We start from the raw sequence: 22,221 nt of genomic DNA on the forward strand, positions 1-22,221 counted from the left end.
CTTCGGACCTGCCCCCCCCCCAGGCACGTGGACATGCCCACTCTTCTCAGATCCCTTTAACGGAATACCCTAGCATTTGGAGAGGCAGGCCTCCCCTCTGTCCAAAACAAGAGATTGCCCCAACACCTAACCCAGGGGTCTGCAACCTTTAAGACAAAAAGAGCCACTTGGACCCGTTTCCGAAGAAAAAACAACAACTGGGAGCCGCAAAACCATTGCGACATTTAAAACAAATATAACACTGCATACATTGTTTCTTAGCCCAATGTTATCCTCGTCATTATAAAAATAACTTTTTTGACACTTTTTAATTATTTTTTGTTTGACCCCTCAGAATTACTCCTCCTCATAGAAATAAACGTTATATTAACAAGTTACCTTTTTTTGAGTGTGTGTTCTTCACTCCCCTTCAAAACAGTAGCTGCAAATTGCAAAGCAATAGCAGCAAATCAGCCAGCGGCAGCCTGTTGGGGCGGCAGCCTGTTGCCCGAAGCACAGGGAGCCCTCCGGAGGGCTCCCCGTGCTTCAGGCGAGTGTCTGCAAGCCTTGCGCGCCCGGCAGGAGCTCCCGTCGGGCGCGCAAGGCTTGGGGCGGCAGCCTGTTGCCCGAAGCACAGGGAGCCCTCCGGAGGGCTCCCCGTGCTTCGGGCGAGTGTCTGCAAGCCTTGCGCACCTGGCAGGAGCTCCCGTCGGGCGCGCGAGGCTTGGGGCGACAGCCTGCCGCCCGAAGCACAGGGAGCCCTCCGGAGGGCTCCCCGTGCTTCGGGCGAGTGTCTGCAAGCCTTGCGCGCCCGGCAGGAGCTCCCGTCGGGCGCGCGAGGCTTGGGGCGGCAGCCTGCTGCCCGAAGCACAGGGAGCCCTCCGGAGGGCTCCCCGTGCTTCGGGCGAGTGTCTGCAAGCCTTGCGCGCCCGGCAGGAGCTCCCGTCGGGCGCGCAAGGCTTGGGGCGGCAGCCTGCTGCCCGAAGCACAGGGAGCCCTCCGGAGGGCTCCCCGTGCTTCGGGCGAGTGTCTGCAAGCCTTGCGCGCCCGGCAGGAGCTCCCGTCGGGCGCGCGAGGCTTGGGGCGGCAGCCTGCCGCCCGAAGCACGCGGAGCCCTCCGGAGGGCTCCCTGTGCTTCGGGCGAGTGTCTGCAAGCCTTGCGCGCCCGGCAGGAGCTCCCGTCGGGCGCGCGAGGCTTGGGGCGGGAACAAAGGAAAATGCGCCTCCTCCCCTCGCCTCCACCCCGGAGCCGCGGCAAAGGCGTTAAAGAGCCGCATGCGGCTCCGGAGCCGCAGGTTGCCGACCCCTGACCTAACCGGTTGTGATGAATTGCTATGAGGTAGACATAACCACCGGCTCAGTGCCAATTAGCCCAGTGGGCAAATTCCTACCTGGCCCAGTAAAGAACGCTGACCACCATAGCCACAGCAAAGTCACTGACTATCAGCATAAACTGTGGGTGGGTGGGATGGGGGGAAACCCGGTACAGGAACAAACAGGCTGTGCCCCAGGTGTGGGCTGCTTAAATGGGCAAGGGGCAGATCCGATGGAAGCCCTGTTGGAATTCCTGCTCCGTGATTGCAGTCATGGGATTGTTGTCTATCACAAGACGGTGTATGTTTTGACTCCGCAGAGTGGGAAGTGACGGAGACAGGATGTTTGTCTAACTGTGTTCCGTAAAGTGGGACGATTGTCCTTTGTTCTTTTTCCTCTTTGCTGTCTGATGCTAGAGAGAGAGGGAGCCATGTTGCAGTGCTCCGTGTGTGTTTAGATGTAAACAAAGTAGATTAGCCAAAATGCTGAGTTGCTGAGGTCTGTCACGCAAGCTGCGAAGGCTCTGCGGATCCCTTCTCAGGCCTTCTCCCTGCGGGCCTTCTCAGTAGTGGCACCCACCCTGTGGAACGCACTCCCACCAGATGTCAAAGAGAAAAATAACTACCAAACTTTTAGAAGACATCTAAAAGCAGCCCTCTTTAGGGAAGCTTTTAATGTTTAATAGGTTATTGTATTTTAGTGTTTTGTTGGAAGCCACCCAGAGTGGCTGGGGAAACCCAACCAGATGGGCAGGGTATAAATAATAAATTATTATTATTATTATTATTATTATTATTATTATTATTATTATTATTATTATTACTAAGTGTGCCGGTGTCGGTTGGCATCAATTGCTGTGATGTTCGGGCTGAAGACAGCTTTTGAAGCTTCCGAACGATCAACCAGGAGGGAGAGAACAAGCCAGTCGGGCATGTGTCTCTGCCAGGGTCCTACTCGAGTGTAGGATGAGCTCCTGACAAGCCCACCGTCAGCTCCATTGGTTCCGCCCCTGGCACAGCCAGGGCACAGCCCCCTGGCACAGCCCACACAAAGTCTTGCACTTGGTTGGTAAAAGCACCAGGCTCCATCTTAGAGCTTCCTGGGCTCACCCCGATAAGCGCTGCCTTTTCCGCTAACGGGGTTTGCCTCCATTTGCTCCCGCTGGGAAAGCCCCGGGTTCAGGGAGAGCACAAGACAGGGGGCTCCCACGGCCAGACCTTTGATGTGTGTGATGCTGAGGTGGGTAGAAAATTCAGCTCCCAAGCCGAAGGAGATTAAAGTATCCCAGTCGTGGGTGGGGGACCAGAATTTGTTAAATTAACCTAATTAGGGGTGGGAAGCTTAATTCACTTTTCTGTTTTCAGGAAAGCAGGGGAAAATCGGCGAGATGAACTCTTAATTAAAACTGTTTGCTTACGGTAGTAACTTCAGCTTTCTTGGGGGATTTTTTTTGGGGGGAGGGTGGGAAGCACCAAGTCCCTTGCCCCCTCCGCAGGGAAGTCACTCGTCTGCCAAAAGTGTTTGTTTATTTATTTATTTGTTGCATTTCTGAACTCAAGGTGGTCCCCCTCCTCAATGATTCTCCACTACAACAACCCTGCGAGGTAGGCAAAGGCTGAGAGAAGGTAGTGACTGGCCCCCAAGGTCACACTCAGGTAACTTCTTGGCCAGGTGTGGATGTGAACCCTGGGCTGGCCAGGTCCTAGACCAGCACTCTAACCACTACACCACACAGCTGCCAAGGGTAAAAGGTTGGCTGGGTCTCTCTCTCCATGCCCGCTCCCATGGCCAACTCTACCCTTTCTGGCCATGTGCACCTGAGTAAGCTGCCGATCACTCCCTGCCTGAAACCTTGGAGAGCTGCTGCCAGTCAGTGTAAGCAATATGATGATGATGATGATGATGATGATGATAATGATAATAATAATAATAATAACTTGCTCGTGCGTAAGTTGCCGCCACACCTGGCTGGGTTACCTGGGTGAACCCTTTCTGTCCGGACAGCCACTCACCCGTGGCTGTCTCAATCGCTGGCAGAATCCGTCAGTGGGCGTTTCTTGAACTTCTTCCAGCAAAGAAGTTCTTTGACGCCATGTCTCCTCCTACTCTCCCTGCGCAGAAGTCTTCTGCGCAGGGAGGGTGTGGTCAGCAGAGGACCCGTGCTCTTCCCGCTGGTCTCCTGCGAAGAGTCCTGGAGCCTCCTCTCCGATTCCCCCATCTGCCCCCCTTCACCCCTGGTGTTACGCTGATTTCCTTCCCCAGCAGATGGGCTGCCTCTCTCCATGCTGGGACCCTCTCCGGCATCCCTCTGGAGCCTTCCCTCCGCCTCTGGCTCCGATAGCAGTTCCCTGACACCGCCCATCTGGCTGGGATTCCCCAGCCACTCTGGGCGGCTTCCACAAATACCAAAAATACACTAATATGTCATACATTAAAAACTTCCCTGAACAGGGCTGCCTTCAGATGTCTTCTGAATGTCAGGTAGTTGTTTATTTCCTTGACATCTGACGGGAGGGCGTTCCACAGGGCGGGTGCCACCACTGAGAAGGCCCTCTGCCTGGTTCCCTGTAGCTTTGCTTCTTGCAGTGAGGGAACTGCCAGAAGACCCTTGGAGATGGACCCAGGTGTCCGGGCTGAACGATGGGGGTGGAGACGCTCCTTCAGGTATATTGGACCGAGGCTTTAAAGATCATGCTGGGCATGTTTAGCCTGGAGAAGAGGAGGTGAAGGGGTGATATGATAGCCATGTTCAAATATATAAAAGGATGTCACATACAGGAGGGAGAAAGGTTGTTTTCTGCTGCTCCAGAGAAGCGGACATGGAGCAATGAATCCAAACTACAAGAAAGAAGATTCCACCTAAACATTAGGAACAGTGGCGTAGCGTGGGTTGTTAGCACCCGGGGCAAGGCAAGTAATTTGCACCCCCTAACCCGTGGATTTGCACCCCCTAACCCTAACCCCCAGATGTTGCGCCCGGTGCGGCTGGCCCCCCCTGCACCCCCCACACTACGCCACTGATTAGGAAGAACTTCCTGACAGTAAGAGCTGTTTGACAGTGGAATTTGCTGCCAAGGAGTGTGGTGGAGTCTCCTTCTTTGGAGGTCTTTAAGCAGAGGCTTGACAACCATATGTCAGGAGTGCTCTGATGGTGTTTCCTGCTTGGCAGGGGGTTGGACTCGATGGCCCTTGTGGTCTCTTCCAACTCTATGATTCTGTGATTCTATGATCAACACCAACACTTTGAATTGTGCTTGGAAACGTACTGGGAGCCAATGTAGGTCTTTCAAGACCGGTGTTCTGCGGTCTCGGCGGCCGCCCCCAGTCACCAGTCTAGCTGCCGCATATGGAGCTAGATGAGCCTATAGTCTGACATCCAATAGGCAGCTTCCTCTTTTCCTCATTATATACCGACCAAGAAGGATGAGGGATGGGATGTAGAAACTGAATGTCTTTATTTAAACATTGGGGAGAACTTTGTGGCCATAAGAGTTGCTCGGCTGTGGAACAGAATCCTTTGAAAGGTGATGGACTCTCCATTCTATTCCCCGCCCCGCCCCCCCAATAAATTTTATTATATCTTATCGAAATATTATTATCAAATACAGTGGAACCTCAGCTCCTGAATGCCTTGGGGGCCGAGCGTTCCGGCTCCCGAACGAACAAAAACCAGAAGTAATTGTTCCGTTTTTCAAATGTTCTTTGGAAGCTGAACCCCCAGCATGGCTTCCACAGCTTCTGATTGGCTTCAGGAAGCTACTTCAGCCAATCAGAAGCCTCGCCCTGGTTCCCAAACTGTTTTAGGAATTGAACAGGCCCCCTGAACAGATTAAGTTCGGGAACCAAGGTTCCACTGTATCTTTTTTTTGCTTGAAAAAGATGAAAAGATGAATGTTTGAAAAATCTAAGTAAAATAAAAATCAGTTTGGGAGCCCACTCTGTCACATTTTACCACTCATTTTTATGATTTGCGGTGTTGCTTTTGGGGCCCGGTTAAGACTCAACTGTGACCCAGTCATGAGTCCCAACGCTGTAAATTGAAGACTAGGGATGGGAAAGCTGAGGCCCTTCAGATGGTGCTAGATACCCACAACCCCAGGCCCCATGACCAGTGGTCAGGGATGATGGAAGATGATGCCCAGCAACCTCTGAAGGCCACAAGTTGGCTCTCCCTGGGGTAGACACTGCGAGAGTGCATGCGTTTTTATTTGTTCTTTGGTTGGTACCCATCTGTCACAGGAGGCAATGGAAGAGGGCGCCTTCAGGGGTGAAGTCAAACCATTGGAGAGTTGCAGCGCCTGCTGTGGCCGTAGAGACCGAGAGGGGAGAGACATGTTGTGTTGCAGCTGGGGCAGATCATGTCCACAGCATGGAAGGTGGCTGGAACCCCAGGGACGTGCTCTATGGAGACCAGGCCCATTGGCAGACCAGCTCTGCATTGAGCCGAGAAAGAGAAATACACATTTGTTTTTTTCTTTACGGCTAGTACTGCATTCAAAAAATAACTGGCAGGCCTGGACATTTTTGTTTCTTTGCATTTCCCATTTTTACAGTCTGAAGTTCAGCTCCCCACCTTTCCCCAAAGTTATATTTCGTTTTTGAAGGCCTCGTGAAAATTCAGCCTTTTAAGGCGAATTTCTCCTAATATGCATATTTCCATATGTAATCCTACCTAACATGCACATTGTCACAAAGCAATTTCCGTCATATTTTTGTTTGTGTTATTTTCAAGAATATATACTTTTAATATACAGTGGTACCTTGGGTTAAGTACTTAATTCGTTCCGGAGGTCCGTTCTTAACCTGAAACTGTTTTTAACCTGAAGCATCACTTTAGCTAATGGGGCCTCCTGCTGCCGCTGCGCCACTGGAGCCCGATTTCTGATCTTATCCTGAAGCAAAGTTCTTAACCTGAAGCACTATTTCTGGGTTAGCGGTGTCTGTAATCTGAAGCGTATGTAACCTGAAGCATATGTAACCCGAGGTACCACTGTACATTTTTGAACACGTTGCTTGACTGGAGAACTGTATTGCAAGATTCTGAGGAGTGAAGACTTCGAAGGGTAGCTGCGCTTTGCTGTGTATTATTGTTTCAGAAAGTGATAATTAGGTAGGCCTGTCTTCAAATAGGAACTGGATTAAAGTTCTCCTCTACCTCTAGAAAGCAGCGCAAACTTGGGGGGCTCTCGTGGGGTATATCACCTACAAATCCACACCCCTCCTAGGAGCCTGGACTAAACGCTGTTGCTTTTTCAAAATGGTTTTCTTGGACGTTGCAGCTCTTAGCATGAGACGCGCGATACAAGCATAAAGGAATCAAAGAGCAGAAGATGTTGGCTGGGAAGAGATGAGAGGTACAGCGTCTGCGGATATCGGGCCAAGTTAAAGTTAAAGTTGCTAATAACTCCTCTGATCTATCAGCCGTGCACTTCCTGTCTGTAATCTGTAATGCATGCAAGATAAGGGAAATTTGGCAAGGGGGGGGGGGGAAGGCAGGTTTTGCACCTCTGCTTGGTTATGTAAGTTCCATTTCGGACTGTCATCTGTTGCTTTCCTAGTGTTCTTAAAGATGAATTTTAAAAAGGGGGGGTTAAAAAAAGTATTCAAAATAGGGTTTAGGGAAAGATCTGCCGAAAAAGCTGAAAAACATCTTCATGTATGTGACAACAGCCGCAAGAGTTGGAAAACTGAAGAAACCCCAACTAAAGAATCATGGCAAGAAAAATTGATGGACTATGCAGAACTGGCAAAACTGACATATAAGCTACGGGACAAGGATACCTGTGACTTTAAGGATGAATGGGAACCCTTTACAAAGTATTTGAAGATGCAACAAAGCGAATTGGACTCCTTAGCTGACTTTGAATAAACATTCACAAACTTTTTATTGAAATATTAAATTATTGAAATATTAAAATAGGCTTTGGGAACCAACCCTTGTGAGGAAAAGGTCATAGAATCACAGAGCCACAGAATCTAAGAGTCGGAAGGGACCCAAAGGTCATCTAGCCCAATCCACTGCAATGCAGGAATCTCAGCGAAATCACCCATGACAGATGGCCATGGAGTTGGGCGTGTTGAGCCTGGATAAGAAGATAATGAGAGGCGATAAGACAGCCATATCTGAAGTCCTGTCACATGGCGGCTGGAGCAAGCTTGCTTTCTCCTGCTCTGAAGGGCAGGACCTGAAACAATGGATTTCAATTATAGGAAAATGAGATTCCAACGAAATCTCATCAGGAAGAACTTCCTGAGTTTAAGAGCTGTTCAGCAGTGGAAGGGACCTCCTTAGAAGGTGGTGGACTCTCCTTCCTTGGCGGTATTTAAGCAGAGGTTTGATGGCCATCTTCCTAGTGAATCTTTAGCTGTGAGTCCTACACTGCGGAGGGCTGGACTAGAAGACCCCTAGGTTCCCTTGCAACTTCACAATTCTATGGTTCAGTGTTTCTTTGATTGGGTATTGTCTATTTTGTGGGGGGGGAGGCAGGCTCTGTACTGGTGGCGTTGCCATTTTCAGCTTCCTCTCCCCCCTCCCTCACTTGACCCCTGCTGTCCTCATTGTTGTTGTTTAGTCATTTAGTTGTGTCCGCCTCTTCCTGACCCCCTGGACCAGAGCACGCCAGGCACTCCTGTCTTCCACTGCCTCCCGCAGTTTGGTCAAACTCATGCTGGTAGCTCCCTGAGGAACGGCTAAGGGAGCTGGGCATGTTTAGCCTGGAGAAGAGGAAGTGAAGGGGTGATATGATAGCCATGTTCAAATATATAAAAGGATGTCACATACAGGAGGGAGAAAGGTTGTTTTCTGCTGCTCCAGAGAAGCGGACACGGAGCAATGGATCCAAACTACAAGAAAGAAGATTCCACCTAAACATTAGGAAGAACCTCCTGACAGTAAGAGCTGTTCGACAGTGGAATTTGCTGCCAAGGAGTGTGGTGGAGTCTCCTTCTTTGGAGGTCTTTAAGCAGAGGCTTGACAACCATATGTCAGGAGTGCTCTGATGGTGTTTCCTGCTTGGCAGGGGGTTGGACTCGATGGCCCTTGTGGTCTCTTCCAACTCTATGATTCTATGAGAACACTGTCCCACCATCTCGTCCTCTGTTGTCCCCTTCTCCTTGTGCCCTCCATCTTTCCCAGCATCAGGGTCTTTTCCAGGGGGTCTTCTCTTTTCATGAGGTGGCCAAAGTCTTGGAACCTCAGCTTCACGATCTGTCCTTCCAGTGAGCGCTCAGGGCAGATTTCCTTCAGAATGGATGCATTTGATCTTCTTTATGGTCCAGCTCTCACTTCCATACATCACTACTGGGAAAACCATAGCTTTAACTATACGGACCTTGGTTGGCAAGGTGATGTCTCTGCTTTTTAAGATGCTGTCAAGGTTTGTCATTGTTTTTCTCCCAGGAAGCAGGCATCTTTTAATTTTGTGACTGCTGTCACCATCTGCAGTGATCATGGAGCCCAAGAAAGTAAAATCTCTCGCTGCCTCCATTTCTTCCCCTTCTATTTGCCAGGAGGTGATGGGACCAGTGTCTGTCCTCGTAGGTTTTTATTATTCCCTGCCCCCTTTTTTAGGGTCAAACTCTCAGAAAGTGGCTTGCAAAATTAGAAGCGAGTGTAAGAGCAATTACATTACCAGAAAACATTGCAGAGCCAAAAAGGCACCGTCGAAAATTCCGCAGAACTGCCTTCAGTTTAAAATGGAGGGAGTCATCTGGCAGACGGGTGTCACTTTGGATCCTAGATCAGAAAGAGATTTAATCCCTTTAACTGCACACCCTGATAGTGGTCTGCCAGATGCCTGGGGAAGCTTCAAGTAGGATGTGAAGGCAGCGGTGCTTTTCCGCTGTGACTCTCCAGTATTCACAGGTAGACTGCTTGTGGATATGGAGTCCCCACGTCCACCTAAATAGCCACTGGTAAACCCATTCAGTGCTAATTTTTGTCCAGTCCCCCTTGAAAGCCGACAGAGCCACGTCCTGTACCAACGAATTGCATCATTTTCTGGTGTACGCAATGCCAAGGGGTATTTTTCCTTGCCTCCCTCTTGTAAACGCTTTGCAGTCTCCTGCTAGAGGAAGGCACAGGTTTTAGACTTGCCCTTCTGTTCCTGCTCTGGACTCCTGGGTTCAGCGTGTGCTCAGAGAGGCCAGGAAACCTGCCGATCCCTAAATTGCTAATGCTGCAATTATTAATGCTGTAATTATATTTCGGAGCGTGCAGTCCCAGACGTGGACAACATGAAATCACTGCATAAAAATGAAAAAAAAAATGAAAATGAAAGGCCCCTGTTGCTTTGTGTTCCAGTGGGTTATGTTCCCTCCCTGTGACTGTTTCTGGTTCCCCCAACTTCTGAAAGAGAGAGAGAGGCGTTATCCAATTGTGCGGCCACAAGGAGAATGGATGCTGCCCAGAGCTGCTCTTCCTGATGGAAAAAAAAATATTTTCTTTGTTGTTTTGAAAAATCAATCCCTAGCAGAAGCTCCTTCCTGTAACCTTCCTACACTGTGTGGTTTGGCTTTATGGTATCCTGACCTACCCCAAGGGCTCAGGCTGAGTGACTTCTCTGTAGACATGAAAGAAAGGCAGATCTTCTTGCCCCGGGGGGTTATTAGTCCTTGCAGCCAAAGCTTGCTATTCAGTTCTGGGGCTAAACCTTCGGCTGCTCAGACAAGGACCACCAGGTGCTGCGGATCTTTTGCTTGCATTCTTCCCTCTGGCTGGCCACCGCGAGGACAGGAAGCTATACTGGGCAGCCCCAGCAGCAGGGATCTTATGGTGTGTCTTAGAGCACGTGCAGAGCGCCTTTCCTGCACTGGGAAGCCAGTATTGCCCGTCTATTTGAGATTAAAGAGAGAAAGTTTGCTGCTGCGTTTTTTTGGTCTTGGAAAAGTATTCCTCTGAGTATGCATCAGCCCTGGAGTGAATTTCTTTTTTTTTTTTTCCAAAATACATTTTTATTAACATTATATACATAACAGGCATACAAACAAATACAAACAGATACAAAAGAAAAAATTACAACAAGAAAAAAGTAAAAAATATACAGGCCAAACTTTTTCCTCTCTCTAACTATACAAAGACAGATTTATCCGGCTACTTCACAAAAAAGGAGAGAGAGAAAAAGAAAGAAAAAAAACCACCTAGCCCTGGAGTGAATTTCAGCCTTGCTTGTGATCCTGAAGTCAGGGGTGCTGAGAGTTATTATGGGTGGAACTTCTTGTTTTAAATATAGAGATACCTTGATGGTTTGCAGACATTTGGTGTGCATGGGCCGTGTGAGAGAAAAATATTTTCTTTTCTTTTTTTCTCTTTTCTTCCCTTTTCTTCTCTTCTCTTTTCTTTTCTTCTCTTTTCTTTTCTGCTCTTCTCTTCTCTTCTCTTTCTTAAAAAGAAAGGCTATACAGTGGTCACTAGGGTTGCGAATGTGATCCATGCGGGAGGCACGTTCACAACCCGCAGCATTCGCAACCTGCAGTAGCGCATCTGTGCACGTGCGGGTTGCGATTCTGCGATTCTGCTCATGCGCAAAGCACAATTTAATGCTTCTGCACATGTGCGACCGCTGAAACCCGGAAGTAACCTTTTCTGATACTTCTGCGTTTCGGCAGTCTATAACCCCCCCCAAAAAACACAACCTGAAGCATCTGTAACCCAAGGTATCACTGTATATGACTTGCAAATCTAAAGTTTACGTAGACAAGGGTGTCTCCCTCCTCCTCTCTGTTTCTGGATTCCCCAACTTCTGACAGAGAGAAAGAGGGGTTATTCAACTGCGCACCCCCCAAATTGTGTTTCTAAACTTTTGCTATTGCCAAATGCCAATGTGTTTGCATTATTAAGTTTGTTATGAATAAAAAATCATTTTAAGTTAGCGCTTAATAATTATTTCACTATTAATATACTTCTTCTTAATTGTATTTCAGTTCAACAATTACTTTGATAAAATACATATTTTGTTATGTGCAAATGGCTTTAGATACCTGTTAGGTCCATAAATGACCATCTAGCATATATTCAACACAAAAAACAGCGACGGCTTGTTGTTGACAAAGGACAGCTGGACATATAAAGAGCCCCATTACATTCAGGAGCTGAGGGCCTCATCAAACCTAAATCTGGCTCTGCCCTCATCATTTAACCTTCACAACAACCCTGTGGGGTAGATTAGGCCAAGAGGACCTGACAGGCCCAGGGTTACCCTGTGAGCTTCTTGGCCGAACGAGGATTCGAACCCTAGTCTCCCAGGCCCTGGTCCAACACTCTAACCATTGCACCACACCGGCTCTCAAAGCATGTTTGTTACAGCAGTCTCTGAGTGATATTCCAGACAGAATTTTATTTATTTATTGCTGTAATCTATACAACAGCCCGATAAAGTCTGCCAGTATTTTCCTCCATGTTGCAGCTGAGGCTGAGAGGTGACTTTCCTCAGGCCAAGTGCAGAGTTCACGTCAGAGGTGAGATCTGGGGGAATTCCTGGCCTGTTGCTCATCGTCTTAATGAGCTGGCTGCACCAACTCTTACTAACGCTCATAGTTGATGAAATGCATTTAATGAAATGTGTATCTGTGCATATTATTATTACGTCTGATGCGTCAGTGTAATAACCTAGGAACACGAGAGATGTCTCTTGTCAGGGACGTTGGTCTCCTTGCAGACTTGTAATAATGGGAGTCAGTTTCGTATTAACACAGATCTCTTCACCGGGAGGAAAGGAAGTGTGGGGAAATTCCAATATATATTTAAATGGCCGTTATTCTTATTCTTATGAGCTGTAAGGGTTGTAGAGCACTACCCCAAAGAGCCAGCTATTCTGTTTCGCTTGGTGAGGAACCGTGTGTCATCCAAAAGCTTGTGTGTGGTGTTTCTGGATTTCTCTGTTCCAAACTGAACTGTGCTGTGCAGCACCCAGTTCCCCTTCCCAGGAGTAAATAAACCCTCCCTCGCTTGTCTCCCACCTTCCAAACCCTGAGGACCCATTATGAGTTATACTTCGGTCAGAGAAATCAGGGTTGAAATCAGCCTCTCCTCTGCTCTCTGGCATAACATAGAGATCCTTGCTTGGCCTCCGCTGTTTCCAACAGGACGCTGGATTTGACTGGACCCCCAACTGAAGGCCGCAGTGGCCAGAGATCACAGAGAAAGCAACACCTGCCCCTCCGTACTTGTGCACCCCACCTCCCAGGAACTGGTGCCAAAGGTGTACTGCTCCTGACACTGGAGGTTCTTTTAGCTTCCACGAAAAATAACTATGGGTGAATAACTTTTTAACAAGGCTTTTTCTCTGACTATTGGTTCTTATCCCTGTCTCCATTTCCCCTGGGAAAGTGCTGAATCAGAGCAAGCAGCATTCGGGATGTACTGAAAATTGCCATTTGTCCCGATTTACGACTAAAGAGCGGTTTTCTTGGGGAAAAGCAGGGCAAGGGCAAAACTACTGCAGCCCACTTTTTCTAAGCATGGGGCAAGCAGAAGTCTTCATTGCTGGAGACCCCAGGAGGGGTGAAAGTCGCTCTTGTGCTTGATTTCTGCTTTGCTGCTTTCCCATAATGGGCATCCGGTTGGTCCCTATATGAGAACAGGATGCTGGACTAGACAGGCCATCGGCCTGATCCTGCAGGCTCTTTTTATGTTCTTATGGTCTTACCAGGAAAATGGGAACAGCAGATGCTAGATTTGCAACCCAATCTTGCCTTAAACGAGTTGTGCGGCTTGGTTGGAGCATTTTGCAAAAATAAATACTGAACATTAGGCGCAATTTGTTTCGTATGAGGTTTAAGAAAGTTGTCGGGATGCTGTTGCTCTTCTGCCTGCTTTTTCCCCTCCAGACATTGCAAGAAGTGACCAGGAAAACCCTCCCCATCCCTTCCAAGCTCTTTTTACCTCCCGCCCTCTGTCTGGCGTGCTCCCTCTTTCTCTGTCTCCCTCCCTCCCTCCCTCCCTCTCCCTCTGTCCCCTCTTCTTCTCCTCCTTTCCTTTTTAGAGATTGGTGATAAGGATTCCTTCGCCACTTAATGAGCTGGGAGAGGCCTCCCTCCATTGGAGTGGAGCAGCCCAGGTGTGCAACATTTTGACAGGTACAGCCAAGCAGGCCCGCCCCACACCCACACCCCCCTCCTTGCCCGGAGAGGTATATAAGGCAACCTTAAATTATGTAGAGGAGCACACACTCTTGTCCTGACAGCTTGCAAGCGGGATCGCCCACGTTACCCCAGAGGGTCTTATTGGGGGTGGGGGGTAACTGGTGGAAAGGAACAGCACCCTGGAGCCCGAGGAGAGGACAGCAGCGCTGCTTAACCTCACTGCTAACATGTTGTACCTTGAGAATAATGCTCAGTCCCAGTATAGTGAGGTAAGGAGACATTGCAGGTCTTTGCTAACATTTCTCTCTCTCCCTTCCTTCCAGGGAGAAAGTCTGGGACGCTTTAGAAAGCTTTCTTTTCGCCTCCCCTCCCTCCCATTTCATTAACTGGGAGGGGGCAGGGGTGGTTAATATTTGGGTTTTGGGCAGTGCTGCAGCATTTTGAGAATTGCAATAACGATAATAAATAAATACCCAAGTTTGTAGAAATTGGGTGCTTTGGTCACTGTTGTTGACTGTAAACCATTGTAACTGTCTTTCTGTTGCCACAATAGAGGATTGGGTGCGAAGAAGCACATTGCAGAGGACTTGACTAGGTTTGAAAAGCAATGCAAAGAGAGGTTCTTTTGGAGACCAGATTGCTTGCAGATAGCGAGTTAATGGAGCTAGTTTTCCGTAAGGTGGCTAATTATCCCGTCCAGGCGGAGAAAAGCCCTTTTTGAATCTCTGTCAACAAGCCATGCATATAATGCGGCTGTAATGTGTCTGCTGAGCATCACCTGCATTCCTTGTTTACAGAGCCATTATTTCTGTCTGGGTGCAAGAGGGAGTTTGTGTGCGCAGAGCGTGCACGCGAAATTTGGACTGATCTGAGACTCAGGACGCTTGTTCGCTTGTGTGTGTGTTTATGGGGGAAGCTACACACGGAGGAAGTTAGCCCTTGTGTTCCAGGTTGACAACAATATTAGCTTACATTCCAGAGGAGAGGGCAGCTGTGTTGACACGCCATCTGAAAAGAGGAGGCAGCAGAACCCTGTGATTTGAGAAAGCCTCCCGGAGGAGGAAAATCTCCCTGCAGCTTGCCCAGATAGTTTTAAAATAATAATAATAATCATCAGTGGGTCCATTTGAGACCTGAATTTAATTTATTTCTTAAATTTATATCCTTCCCTTCCTCTGGTAGCCGGGATAGCAGTTGTCCTAGAGTGTGTCGATGGAAAGGAGAAATCGTTCAAGAAAGCAGTTCTGTCTTGGCAAATTTCTTTTTGTGCAAACGGCTCCAAAAAGTTGGGCGAGCATTCACTGGGCACGGCTGGACTGGAGAAGCTTGGAAGAGGCTTAAAAAGGAAGACTATCACAAGGGGGCCCCTGCTGGCTTACCCCCTTCCCCTTCCAGCTAGTGTCTTGCTTTCTCTCCAGATCTGGCCAGGTGGAGGTGCCTCTTTGTTCAGCTGTGATTTTTTTCTGGTTACGTTGCTCCACGCCTCGGTTGCCCATCTGTAAAATGGAAAGATCACCCAATGTAGCCAAGTGAAAACACGTCTTCTGACCCTGATTCTCTGGGGCTAGGGCTGGAGGTACATCTAACTCCATCCTGGACTGGTCTTGGCAAAATTTACCCAAGAACCAAGCACAGCGTGGACGCTCTATATTGATGGCCTCTTGCGTTGTGTTTTTGGAATAATTCTGCATCTCTGCTGCCTGTGTGGAGTGAATCTATCTGCCGCTGTTTCTTGCTCCCCATTGTTCTTGTGTCTCTCCACACTGGCCAGGTCTGATCCATGTCCATTACCTCTTTTCAGAAGAGAAGGGGACTCCATCACATGTGATTCTTCCAGGCTTCCTTCCCCTTGTCCTCCTGACGGTTCCCAATGGCCCTTCATTCACCGGGTTCAAATGTTTCATGCATTGCAGAGTTAGCGGGGTCCCTTTGTTGAAAAGGGGAAGCTTTAGCTCTGTATCCAATTGGACAGGGCTGCTTTCTTTCTTTCTTTTAAGTGTTGATACCGTGCAGGCCTCGCAAAATACTTTTGGTCTTTTGATGCTGCCCTACTGGTGTGGAAAGAGGAGAGTGAGGCGGAGGGGGCTGGATCGAAGCAAACGGTGTTCATTTCTGCTTCTGAACAACCATATCCATAATTAAGACTGGGGGGGGGGAGGGAAGCCGCTTTGCAGTTTGAGAAAATTACACGGCGGGGGAAATCACAGCGCTTTGCGCTATTTTTTGCAACAGTTTGGCTCCGGCACCATTTTCTTTGCAATTCCGGTGGGACGTGAAAATCGTGTAATTCCAAATGGTTGACATTGTTCCGGAGTCCTCGAAGCGGGTGACAGAAACCGAAACGAAAATGCTGATTTTTAACAAAGTTTTAGGAATGCTGCCTCAACCACCCATTACCACCACCGCCCGGCTGTGAAAATATCCAGACTCGGGGGGCCAGGGTTGCACAACCCATCTCTTGTTTGGACCTGAGGACTTCCTTTCAAAGACGTCTTCTGCTTCTCCATGTGGAGTGTCACCAATTGCTGGACCACCTTTCGGAAGCAACCTACACCTGGCCTGAGAGCGATTTTGCCATCTTTTAGATTTGGAGGAGCAAGAAGAGGAGATGGGTCAGGAAGGGTGGAGTGGAAGGGCTGAGTGAGGGGAGCTGGAGAACTTTTGGAGGTGGGAGACAGTGGAGAGAAGCTCTGCCCAGATGAACAAAGCTCTCAATGGCAGCTAGCTAGGATGGCTGAGCTCTGCCTGCACAGCTGAAGGCAGCAAACACTTCTGAAACCCAGTTTCTGGAGACCACAGGAGGCGAGAGGGCTCTGGGGCCCAGATCCTGCTTGCAGGCTTCCCGTGGGCACCTCGTTGGCCACTGTGACTGGAGCCCCTTCTTACACTGTTTTTATGCTCTTATGGGGCTATAAGAGGTCAAGGAATAGGTTTGAAGGAAAGCTTGGCCATCTGGCCTGCTGAGGATCAGTGGCTGTGGCTCTTTACAAAGTCATAAGGCCTACAGAAAGGTGGGAGAATGGGTGTCGTGCTTCTTAGTTATGGCTGGGGTTGGGCTAGATGACCCTTAGGGGATCCTTTCCAGCTCCACAATTTTCTGGTTCCATGATTCAGTTTTTGCAACTCCTACCCTTCTGGCTCCCACTGCCTCTTCTTCCTTGTGACTCATTCCTCTCCGGCCAGGGGTTTCCTGCGAGTGAGTTCCACCCGATAGCCTGGGAGGCAGAACTGTTGTGCAAGTCCTAATGAAGGGCCTGCGGAGAACAGAGCCCTCCCAGGTACCTCTGCGGAGGAGAGGCCTTTGCACTCCCTTGTGCTCCTTGGCCACGCTCCCTTCGCCGCTGGGCTGGGGGTGCCCATAGAACACGCTGCCCCTGCTGTGTGGCACCCAAAGAGCTCCGACCACAGCAGCCCCCTCATGGAGGTGAAAGCTATGAATGGCTACAAGCCACAATGGCTGTGCTCTGCCTCTTCTCAATACCAGTAGTTGAAAAAAAAACCTGCTTTTAGGTTCCCCATTGAGGAAACCATGGCTTGCAAGTTTCCCATCTGGTTGGCCTTTGTGAGAACCAGATGGGTCATTGGCCTGCTCAGATGGAACCTCCAGCCCCAGAGGCAGTCTATCGATATTCCAATGTTGCTCGGGGCATTTGGCCCCTGTGGAAACAGGATTCTGGACTAGATGGGCCATTGGCCTGATGCAGTGGGCTCCTCATGTTCTTCTGTGAAGTTCATGGAGTCCAATGCTCAAAAGTGTGCCTCCATTCATGTGCCAGAGCTCAGGGGCTGCTGATGTCATAGAGGAAGAAGTGAGGCAAGATGCAGGCGGGTCTCGCCTGTGCCAGACAGACACCCGACTCCTCCTTGGCCCTGACTCACCCAGAGCAGGGTGCCGGCGACCTCGTTGCAGCCGTTGGCCAAGTGGAAAGAGGGGGAAATGCGCTTGAAAGCCACTGGGTGTGAGGCATTGAACTCCTTCACCCCGCTGAGCATTTGACGTGGTTAGGCAACAAGCAAGACATCTGCCACTTAGGTTTTTTTTTTTAATGCTGGAAGGGGGGAGAGCGAGGGAAGAGATCTATAGGCTGCACACGGTGTGAAGGGAAGGCTCCGCCCTCCTCTCCCTGTGTCTTCAGGAGGTTGTTGAACCCGGGACACCTGACACACAATCCTCTGCAGCGCCATTTTCCCAGGGCTGTTGTGTACAGCAGTTTCTGAGAACGTTTGTACGCCCCAGTGCCTTGGGTAGCTCGCAAGATGGAGCCACAGCTGTCAACTTTTCCCTTTTCTTGTGAGGAATCCTATTTGGAATAAGGGGATTTCCCTTAAGAAAGGGGAAACGTTGACAGCCAAGCATGGAGTGCACCACTGCGGTCCTGCGAATGCTGCTCCTTAAATCCCCGTATCAAAAGAGTTGCTTGTGCTAGACTCGAAAGGCAAGGCACCTATCAGAATCCTCTCTCATAAACCTTAATAATAATAATAATAATCCATGCGCAAGGAGCTAAAAGAGAACCTCCATGGTCAGGGGCAGTGAAGACCTCTGAGTGCCAGGGGCCACACAATGCCTTCTGCCTCCAGGTCCTACTCATTGACTTTCTGGAGTGGGGGCCTCTGGTTGGCCAGCGTGGGAAGCCGATGTCCAGACTATAGATGGATCCTCTTGGTCTCCTTCCACAACAGACAAAACACACATTTGGCTGAGTGTCGGGCGATGTTCCTGCACGGGCCAAACCCGGCCTTAACCTGCAAATTGGAAGCCGTTTGTTTTCTAGTGCAGCTAACTTTCCCCCGCAAAAAATCCATCGCCTAGCCAGACTCCTTCCTGTGACTCTGGCCTTAATGGTGTTCATTCTCGGACAGCCATCTTGAGAGGCAGTGTGGTGTAGTGGTAAGAACAGGGCCTTTCTCAAACTCAGGTCCCTAGATGTTGTTGGACTGCAACTCCCATCATTCCTGACCACTGTCACTGCCGCTCATCTGCACCTACCTCACAAGGTGGTTGTATGGATGAAATGGGGGGGTACCATGTGTGCCACGTTGAGCTCCCTGGAGGGAAAAAGTGGGGGTTAAAATGCAATACTTAAAAGTATTTTAGCTTTAAACTCAAGGGCTGCTTTCAAACGGCTATATTTGGGAGAGAGAGAAAGAAGCATGGCGAGGAAATCTACCTGTAGCCAGGTTGCAGACAGCTCTCTCCACCCCTCCCTCCCCTTCTCTTCTCCCCCTCCGCCCCCCACAGCCCATGTTCCCTGGCCCCTTTCCAAGGGGGAAGGCAGTTCTGTCTTCAAAGGAAGAGACTTAACCAATCATTCAGTGGAATGAGTTCCACCACCATGAAGGTGCTGACAAGGAAATTATTGCGGCTATACAAACACTGATGCTTCTTCCCTCCTCGTTCTTTCCTCTCATCCCCTCCCCTAAACCCCCCCCCCCCGCCCGGCTGTTTGATACGGACAAAGGAAGTTGAGTGTTCAAAATCTGGGAAGGTCCCACTCTGACCTTAAATTGGGTACCGTTTCCTTTTATGATCTGGAGCTGCATTAACTGCCCTGTGGTTTAATTTTTGCTCTGGAATTTCTCACCCCTTCCATAGCATTTCTTAGTTGCTTAGCTGATTTTTTGGGGGGTGGGGGGAAGGAAGCTAGTTGCCACTGAAGCACAATTTGAACTCTGTTCCGCTTGTCTTTGGCTCATCCGGACTTTGTGCTGCCTTCGGAGAAGCATTGCACTCAGAATCCTTCCTAGTCGCAAGTGCAATAGTCCCAGCTCCTTTTGAAAGAGGGTTGCCATGTTGCAGTGGCATAGCGTGGGGGGTGCAGGGGGGGCCGGCCGCACCGGGCGCAACATCTGGGGGTTAGGGTTAGGGGGTGCAAATCCATGGGTTAGGGGGTGCAAATCCATGGGTTAGGGGGTGCAAATCCATGGGTTAGGGGGCACAAATTACTTGCCTTGCCCCGGGTGCTGACAACCCACGCTACGCCACTGCCATGTTGGTTAAGCTGTACAGATGGAGGCTGATTCTCACCAGGCAGTCAAAATCCGGCAGAAGCAGTCTTTACTGGCCAAGCTCACACCGCAGGACCTGTTGTGGATCTGGGTGTTGCGTTGCATTTTGTACTTTGCACACCATCATATGCCAAAGGTAGAACTGCACCATGTTCTGTAGATGGCATCAGTTGCTCAACTGCAACAGTTCAGTTCAAAAACAAGCATTGGGATGGGAGAATCTGACAATTGCAGCCTCTCTTTGCTTCTCATTTTCCCAAACTTTGTGTCCAGTTCTCCACAGTTCCACATCTGTTACTTTTTTTAAAAAAAGTCCTCACCAAAAAAAAGGATCAGCCTTTTAGTGCCAATTTTTCCCAAATATATACAGATGTTCATATCCAATTTTGCCTAATGGGCTCATTTTCCCAAAGTTGTTTCCCCTAATATGATGGATTGTTCTAGACTTTCTTCCCACAAATATATGCATTCACACACACACACACACACACACACACACCTCTTACCCTTGTGCTTGTGCATGAATTACTTGAACTGAGAATTGCATTGCAAAATTTGGATAAGTGTGAATTTCGAGGGATGGTTGTATTTTGGTTCACACATCACTTTGGAAACTGCAGATGAGGCAGAGTTGTGTTTAAGCGCAAGTGGAATTGAATTTATCCCCATATCTAAACTCAAAACCTTGGGATATATGGAAGCCTCCCTCAACGCCGACATTTCTCTGTCTCATCAAAGCTATCCTTCCGCTTCGCTCGAAATGTAATTTCTTCAGCAAATCTCTCACCAGATTCACCTTTGAAACATCACTTTAGAGCAGGGGTCAGCAACCTTTTTCAGCCATGGGCCGGTCCACCGTCCCTCAGACCATGTGGTAGGCCAGATTATATATATATATATATATATATATTTGGGGGGGGGGGTGAACAAATTCCTATGCCCCAGAAATAACCCAGAGATGCATTTTAAATAAAAGCACACATTCTGCTCATGTAAAAACACACTGATTCCTGGACCATCCGTGGGCTGGATTGAGAAGGCGATTGGGCCGCATTCGGCCCTGGGCCTTAGATTGCCTACGTCTGCTTTAGAGGAATCTTCAGCAAACTAGACTGTTGTTACTTATGTTGGAAATGGGCTCCAGATCCTGTGTCTTTAAAATTACCTGTCTTCAAAATCCCCAGGGATCTCCAACCCCACCCTCTTTTGAAGTCAACCTGCAGCTTCAGCTTCAATTAATTACATGGGTGGGTTTTGTCTCACTGATGAAAAAAAGATATGTTCCTCTCCCTCTTTTTACAAACTTCCAACCCCCCCCAAAAAAATCCCTTCCTGCTATTGCTTTAGGTCTCCCCTAGTTGTGTCTTCCTTGCCACGAAGGGATTTCTGAGAAATGTTCACACCTTGTTGTGACGCCCTGGGCTTGTGTACATCGATATTAATGCGCCTTTGAGCACTAAGCAAGTGATCGACGGCAGGGATTATGGGGCTGGCTTCAGAAAAGGGACGAGCACTTCATGGGAACCTCACAAAACAATAGGTTTGGGGCACTTCCGGGTGGAGGGTGGTGGTTTTTTTTATCTACTGAGTCACGAATGCAGGTTCGGCGAGGCCAGTATAGCTGCCCCATTCGCCTTGGCTCTCAGTTCAAATTGCAAATCAGGATAGTGTATGGCAGGTTGCAAGGCAAAGGTGTAGCAATAGTTTTTGGGATGAATCATCAGAGCAGTTTCCCCCAACCTGCCCCCTCCAGATGTTTGGGAGGCTAACTCTCACCAGCCACCGTTGGTGGGTGTTGATCTGCAGAACATCTGGAGAACTTCCAGGGAGGCCCCTAAAGCCCTTAGAGATCCAGGGTGAGGCACTATGGGAAAGGCCGAATTCTGTGCTAGGTATCATTAGGAAAGGAATCAAGCTGCTGCAGACATCAGAACCCCGTTCTACAAGTCTATGGTGCGACCACATTTTGAATGCCGTGTACAGTTCTGGTGGCCTCACGTCAAAAAGAAGACTGCAGAGTTGGAAAAGGTTCACAAAAGGACCACCAAAATGATCGTGGGCATGGAGCAACTTAGGAAGAAAGGTTGCAGTGTTTGGAACTTTTGAATTTAGAGAAAAGGAGAGTAAGAGGCGAAAAGATAGAAGCTTATAAAGGAGGAGGTAGGTAGAGGAAAGTTTTTCTCCCTCTCTCAAAACTTGTGGACATCCAAAGAAGCTGAATGCTGGAAGATTCAGGACAGATTTATTTATGCAGCGCCTTGTTAACCCGTGGAACTCCCTCCCACTGGAATCAGTGATGGCCACCATCTTGGATGGCTTTAAAAGAGGATTGGACAGATTCATGGAGGGAGAGAAGGCTATTGATGTCTGCTGGCCATCAAGGCTTTGCTCTGCCTTTGCAACTGGGTGCAGTAATGCCCTCTGAATCCCAGCTGCTAGAAATCGTACAAGGGGAGAGAGCTTCAATATTGCTTGTGGGTTTCCCATTGGGGCATCTGGTTGGCCCCTGTGGGAACAGGAGACTGGACCAGCTCTTCTGTTCTGACTGATAAGGCTAAATAATAATAATAAAAAAATTCTCTCTCTTTTTTTTGCACACCCTAAATACCTTTTCGCTCTGTCTCTCAGGGCTGACCCCAGAACATTCTCCAGTAGCAGACAATCCACAAGGATTCGCAGCAGATCCCCTTGCAGTGTCATTGAGGTGCAGCTCTCAGAGTTGTGCTTTGCTGGCCTAGCTTCGTCTGCTGCATCCCTGACTTCCAATAAAGATATATCCTCCATTCATGTTTCTCTCCCCCTTCTGCTTGAATGCTCTCGGGTCACAGGATCGTAGAA

The 22,221-nt window shown here is 48.9% G+C and overlaps 1 protein-coding gene across 7 annotated transcripts in view; it reads left to right on the forward strand.

Moving 5' to 3' along the window:
* Nucleotides 1–13,450: 13,450 nt before the first annotated feature.
* Nucleotides 13,451–22,221, forward strand: part of LOC310844863 (tumor protein 63) — a gene marked incomplete at its 3' end in the record, with an annotated part of 94,120 nt that continues 85,349 nt past the window's right edge. For all 7 annotated transcript variants that reach the window (XM_083739562.1, XM_083739566.1, XM_083739563.1 and 4 more), the window contains exon 1: nt 13,451–13,643. In XM_083739562.1, coding sequence (XP_083595688.1) covers nt 13,602–13,643 — 42 coding nt within the window. In that variant the 5' untranslated portion in view covers nt 13,451–13,601. The remainder of the gene's footprint in view (nt 13,644–22,221) is intronic.

This window comes from Podarcis gaigeae (genome assembly GCF_964106915.1).
Source record: "Podarcis gaigeae genome assembly, chromosome: 5".
NCBI lineage: Eukaryota > Metazoa > Chordata > Lepidosauria > Squamata > Lacertidae > Podarcis > Podarcis gaigeae.